This window comes from Oculina patagonica, chromosome 2 (genome assembly GCF_052425735.1).
Source record: "Oculina patagonica isolate OP01 chromosome 2, crgOcupat, whole genome shotgun sequence".
NCBI lineage: Eukaryota > Metazoa > Cnidaria > Anthozoa > Scleractinia > Oculinidae > Oculina > Oculina patagonica.
In genome coordinates, this window is record NC_135759.1 from 8827182 (window position 1) to 8834157 (window position 6976).

General features: G+C 38.8%; 1 protein-coding gene across 1 annotated transcript; it reads right to left on the minus strand.

Moving 5' to 3' along the window:
- Positions 1-2660: 2660 nt before the first annotated feature.
- Positions 2661-4319, minus strand: LOC144642945 (adenosine receptor A1-like). Its single transcript, XM_078502066.1, has one exon. It carries the CDS (start codon positions 4261-4263, stop codon positions 3196-3198), a length of 1068 nt encoding a protein of 355 aa, XP_078358192.1. The 5' UTR covers positions 4264-4319; the 3' UTR covers positions 2661-3195.
- Between the last annotated feature and the right edge of the window lie 2657 nt (positions 4320-6976).

Genomic DNA, 6976 nt, shown 5'->3' on the forward strand with positions numbered 1-6976 from the left:
CGGGGGGGCTTATAACCGGAATGTTATGGTATACCATGGCTAGTTTTTAATAATTTTTTCAAGGTATACTAACTGAAGGTATTGCATTACTAGTATGTATTTGGCAGTTGGAGAATGATTATTTGAAGCAAGTGTTTATCTACCCATGCGCACCCACTCAAAATTACTAAATTATATTTTTCACCCAACTCTGCATATCACAAATCATTGATGAATCGCTTTCTCCCTAGGAATTTCCAATAATATTATATGTTCCTAAACATGGGAAACTATCAGCTATCCCAATGTCCAATTCGAGTTAAAATCAAAGCAGCAATGTCTCTTAGTTTTAACAAAATTTCTGTAAGTAAAATGTCAGACTTTTGCCTGTATGTCTGCTACAAACTACATGGCAGTTTAATGAAAGCTTCGCTGTTGCTTCACATACACTTCTTCACAAAAGCTCAGTTTATAATATCCCAGGAGTTTCCAGTGCCGTGATCAGAGAAACTACGATTAATAGTGTCCTCAAATTCGTCATCATCTTGCCTCCGTGAACGTCTAAAAGTAAGCAATCCACTTGTGACCAAAGCCATCAACATTAAAATTAATCCAGCGATCACCGTAATGAAGTACACGCGACGTGGTCTCTCGAGAATTCCACCAGTGGACTTCTTGTTCGACTTAAAGCCAATGATAAGCCCAATAAACGTGATCAACAGAAAAGTCGTCAAAAGGTTGGTGAAGAAGGTGCCATAGCGAAGAATAACTCGACAAACTGGAATACGCTTCAAGGTACATTCTCTGCTTCCAAGAAGTCGCGCTAACAGGAAAGATGTTGTGAATAAAAGCAGCAATCCGTTCACGATCGCAGCCAAGAATAACGCGAAAAAAGGGCAGTTTACATTCTTGTTGGAGGAGCCAGACTCGAAATCTGACCAGCAAGAGTTGTTGGCGTTCTTTTTGCCTACTTCCGCCTCGAGGAAACAGACGCTCAAAAAACAGGCCTCTGCAGCCAAAGACGACACACAGGCGACGGCAAATAATGCTCGTGGATTACAGTTTCCCATCAGAGAATGAGTAAAGCAGTTTCAACAACAAAGAGGACAGAAATCCAGCTATTTTAAGGACCCTGATTTCCAAAAGTAGCTGAAAGTGAAAGCCGTGGAGTCGTGTGTGACAGTTCGCGTGACGGCTTCCGCTGACCACTGGAAAGGCGCACCAAATCAAACCAGCTACATGAAGTCCTACATGAACACCACACAAATGTGTTTCAAAAACATTCCAGTGAAGTACAAAAAGAATTCAATTTTTGTTTTCTCTTGTTGTTTTTTTTATTTGAAGTAATACAAGACGGCACTAAATCTTGGAGCTTTGGCGGTGGTTTGCTCGTGGCCCTCAAATGCACAACTTAGTACCTAAACAAAACCACATCGCCTCTTGGGCCTACCAGTACCCCGCCCAACCAAAAAAAAAGCCTGAAACGTGATGTGCTAAATTGCGTGGACAGTAATTAACCATAATATAAGAATAATAATTGACCTTAATTTGTACACCGTGGTACATTCGTCACTTTTCTTTACCCTTGGATTTGAAGAGTAGTTTGTACCCTGTGTATAGCTAATATCTCCGAGCATTCCACAGTAAGCACAGTACAACGGGCAAAGACCACACCACAACACCGATAAGTCCATGCCCTACTCTTTACGATGAGTGTGTGCGTTCTTTTAATTACGTCCCCTGCTGAACTTAACAATGAAGATACAGGAGACGGGGCCTGCGGTTTATCGTCCTTATCCGAGAAGACTAGAATATCAAACCATTTGCAGTTGTTATTGCAAAGGCAGCATATTCTTCTCACGTATTTTAAGACCTTGAGTGTTGGTCCGGTCTGCAGGGACTCGAACCCAAGACCTCCCGCATGGTATTCCGGCGCTCTACCAACTGAGCTAACCGTCGGTGGTGTAAAGTTAGAAGCTTGTAGGCCTGTGTATTTCCAAATTCATAAGGGTTGTTTTTTTTTTTTGTAAAGGTACGAAAACGCGAGAACCCAGAGAAAAACATTTAAAGGAGATTCGAGTTTTGTTTTGGGCAGCTTGTTGCCCTTAACCGCCGGTAAATGATTGCATGAAAGATCTATGTATTGGGAGAGTTTTGTACATTTTTGGGTGATCTTTGTGGATGTTTTGGAGGAAATTATTTTTATCGAAGCTAGGAGTTATTTAGATGAACCCTTAGTTAGATAGATAAGAAATAGTAAAGATTTAGTGTAGTTTTGAAATTTGAATTTGAAGTCAGAAATTAGTAGATGGACATCAAAACAGTCCCTGACAACTTGAGGTGCTCTTGCGTGGGGTCAACTGTCTGGTGGCTTTCTAAAAATAATTTTCTTTCTTCTTCCTGTCCTATTAAACCTCTTAAAGTTCATTCAAACTCAAAGTTACCCCCGCCTTGTATCTTGCAATTGGAGCCTGGGTAACTTGCCTTCGCTCGTGGCCATCAGACGCTAAACATCGTGACGTAACCACATCGCTCCTCGGGCCTCCCCCATATCCCTCCCTCCCCCCCCCCCTAAAAAAAATCCTTAGTTATAAATGTTACCCCAACACAGCTTACCCCTCCTCGTCTCCATAGAAAAGAAAATCGCATCCAGAATCGAAGAAGACAGCTGTAAGCCTTGTTGAAAATTATATTTTATTTTCAGAACGTTTTGTTCCTTGTTATTATTCAATATTTAGACTAAGCAATTATTTTTTGTCGGATCGCGATTTTAAAGTCGTCTTGCTTGTCATTTGAGAAAGATGGCGGTAAACAATCGACATTTTTAATTCGTCAACGTCATTTGATATCCTTTTAACGTGAAACGTGAGATGACTGTCTTTGTCTTATCCCGTGAAACGTGATGTGTTAAAAAGTGTGGGCCGTAATTTGCCATAATATAAATTAAATTACGTTTGTTGTGTCAATAAAACATCACGCTATTGAGGCCATGTATTCCTAATCAAATTGAAATTTAGAAGGGTTTTTGTTTGTAAATGGAAGAAGGCCAGAGAACCCGCCGAAAAAAATTAAAAGAGAACCTATTTTTGTTTGCCGCTAAATGACCGTCCTAAATGGACCGTATTTCACTCAACCATGAAAGATCAAAAACTATTGTAGTTAAAATGTCAAATGTTCATTATACAGACAAAAACTTTGATAAAAAAGCATGAATGGTCAAGTCGATTTAAACTCTTTAAGTTCAATGCTCGATGAATCTGAAATATCAACTCTTCTATTACGCAAAAATCTTCCTTCATGTCCCCAAGCAGTTTTTTGTTGCGTTGAGAGTGAGACTGATTCATGGCAAGGAAATTTCATTTTCCCTCTGAAAAACTGCCAACAGTCAATAAATGTTGCTCGATACTTTGGCAATCTCCAGGCATAGATAAAAGGATTGAGCGCTGAATTAATGAACAAAAACCTAGACAACGCGACATCAATCTTGTGGAAAGTTATCGAGTCTTGACAGGGTTGGCAAAAGTATAGCAAATGAAGCGTGATGTATTGAGGCATATATGTGATAAAGAACAGAGATAGAATTATGATAATCGTAACAGCCATATTTCGCTTCCTTTCCAAAGATTTACTTGCAATCGAGTCATACCCTCCAAGCTCAAGTTCTCGAGTTCGTCTCGCAAGAGCGCGAAACACGTTAACGTAGATTAACGTCAACAAGATGGCGGGCAGCGAGGCGTGGGTGTGCAGATAAATTAACGTGTATGTCTTCTCAGATATACTCGTCACAGGAAGAACGCATGTCGTTAAAGATATCACCCATAAGACAGAAATAAGAATCTTGATTCTTCTCTTCGTTATGATGGATTTATATTCCATTGGCTTGCTGATAGCGATATAACAAGTCATTGACAAAGCAATTATGGAATTACTGCTAACGAAAAGAGTTGTGCTTAGAACGGTGTACATAATTGCCTTAAACACCACAACGTAAGGCATATGAACAAGTCGAGATCGATACACATCCCTCAGAGCCACAAGAAAAACGTTGAACAGTCCCAGGAGTAAATCTGATGCGCTTAAATTCGTGATCAAAAAGGATGGCGGTGTACGAAGTGATCTTCGTGGATCTTTGTAAGTGGTGAAGAGCAGAAGTGAGTTTCCTACGATAATAACAGCAGTTAAAATGAATCCCACCACTGCTAAACTCAGCCAATATGCCTTGTCATCAATAATCGTCAAATAAAAATCGTAGTTCGGATCAGTTGAGTTTGTTAAAGTCATCATAAAGAAAGTGGATTTAAACTACAGAATTCGAAATGGATTGCTGTCCAAACTTCCAAGTCTTAGTTGAAACTCGGAAAAATAACTCCTGCCCTACCTCACAACAGAACTAAGAATAGCATTTCCACTCCTTGTTCATGTATTATTATTGATAATTAAAGTCACAGCATATCCAAAAGTCTTATTAGTTAATTGTCCATGGCAGCTGTCTTTCAGCTAAAGTAGATCTGTCTCTTCGACCAATCTGATTTTACTTCCTCTTGTCAGAATAAAAGAACAGATATATTGCGATTAATCTCATACTGGTAAAAATGCTAAAATAATTGCTACATCATCTAAAATCCAGTTCAATATTCACAGAGTTAAATCCCTCCTCAGTCATACAGTTTTGCAAGGTCTTTGGCAAAAATTTTGCCACAATTTTCCATATGCAATTTTTTTAATTCCAAATGACAGTTTGTCAAAAAATAACCAGAATAGTTTAATTATCCTGGTAGTCTTTTGAATTTGAATAATCAATTTAAAAAAAAAAAAAACGTTTTGACTAACATACACCATACAGCTGAAAATGTTTGAAAATTTTGAATAATTTTGAAAATGGTTCTGTAAGGGTGTGTTTCAGGCAAAATGTAAAAAGAAATCATATTTACTCATATTCCTTAACAGCATGTACATCAGTGTATGCAAGAACAAGCGAAATATTATTATTTGCACTTTCGTCTTATTCACCAGCAACTGGTGAGCGAACAAAAAATGCCAAAGCTTCCTGTCATCGTTTTTTCTTCATTTTTTACACCCGCTTTTAGTAATACGTGCATAGCGACTATCTTCCGATATCCATCTTTCAAAATAACGTCAAACAAGACAGATCGAAATCCGCCAATCACAGCCCACTAGCATAACCTTCGGAACTTGTGGGCTCATTTGCATGAATTAGAAACACCGGTATGCATCGGTTTTGATTGGCCCATCTCAAACAGCACGTCGCAAGACGGATGTAGAAAGAAACAGACAGAAGAATTATGATGAAACGATCAAAAAAATAGAAAGTGTAGTCGAATCATGGCAATTTAGGAGGCTCAGTTTAATCAGAAAAATTACCATCATAAAAAAGTCTCCTGTTTTCCCAACTGACCTATATTTGAACGCCGCTAACCACCTCCGTAAAGGCATTTCAAAATAAATTGTTCTTCGATTTTCTCTGGGATGGTAGAGGAGATAAGATTAAAAGGATTTTCATAACGAAAGATTTCAAGGAGGGCGGCTTGAAAATGATTGATATAAGCAAGATAAATCAATCTCTCAAAGTCTTCTGGATCCAAAAATACCTTGATCCGACAAATCATGGGAAATGGAAATTTGTTTTCGAGGACAGTCTTAAAAAAACATGGAGGAAAGGGATATTTTCACCTGCAATCTTCACAAAGACGACATCCCCACGTTAGGGGTCTGTAACTCTTTCGTCCCGTGAGAGTACTGGAAGCCCAGTGGGCAGAGTTACATTTTACGGATGTCATTGACATCACTGATGTAAATGTTGGTGACCAGATCATCGATATCTGGTCAAGTACAATTCTCTTATTCGAATAAACGATCGACCCGTTTTCCATAAACATTGGTTGAACCACGGAATTTGCAAAATTTCCCACTTATTGGACAAGAATGGCACCCTGCTTAGGTACGACGAGTTGAGGATTAAATTCCCCGAGCTAAAATGGTTGGAATCGTTTGCTGTTCTTTCAGCTATAAGGTCCTTTATAAGGAAGCTACATAATTCTCAAACGCCAGGCAAGAACATTGTGAAAGGAGTATCTTGCTGAACTTACCTCTAAGAGTATAAGGTCAATCATTTTGTGTATACCTCTCTTCTAAAGAGAGAAAAAATCCCACCCATTGGAAGCCAGGTAAAATGGCTGAGAGACCTTCATGTTCAGAACGACTGTGATGTAGACTGGAAAGTAGCATACACAATTGCTTTTAATTGTACGGCGTCCACTAAATTAAGAACCTAGCTTCCATTTTAAATTCTTACATCGGAGGATTGCCACGAGTGATTTTCTGCAGAGAGTCAATCATCAAATGAATGTTGCTTCTGTGAACAAGAAACAGAGACAATCATCCATCTTTTCTTGACCTGTCCCATAACTGATTGGTCTATTAACCCTCCGACGTACAAAAGGGTGAGGGGTGGATGCCACCCTCCCCCCCCCCAATAATGTTTCTTTCGAAATTTTGAAAAGAGGATTTACTCTAAAATGTTGAAATTTACAGTAGCTGTTCAATCATCCCCTACGGAAATTTTTATATGTCAAACATTGTGTCTATATCATTTGACGTTGCCATGGCAACGTCATAATTACAAGCCGATCTTGCCAAAAATCGTCATTTGTAACCTTTTTTTTCTTTATTTTTCCAGACTTTTTTGAAACAAAATCGTACGATTTGTTTATTTTTACCGCATTTCATAAGCATTATGTCTTGATTTTTGCATCAATTTACGTTATTTTCTGACTTTCTTAGAAAATGGTGAAATTCAAGGTAACGGATCCAGGATGGCGGCTCTAATGACGTCATGTGATGCAATGTGATAACACAGACAACAAAAAATTACGTCATCTTGTAGAGCAAGCTAGGGGCTTTTTATACAGTGTAAAATTATTTTGCTATGCCTTAATAGAGCGAAAACCCTAGGGCTGAGGGGGGGGGGGGTCCATCC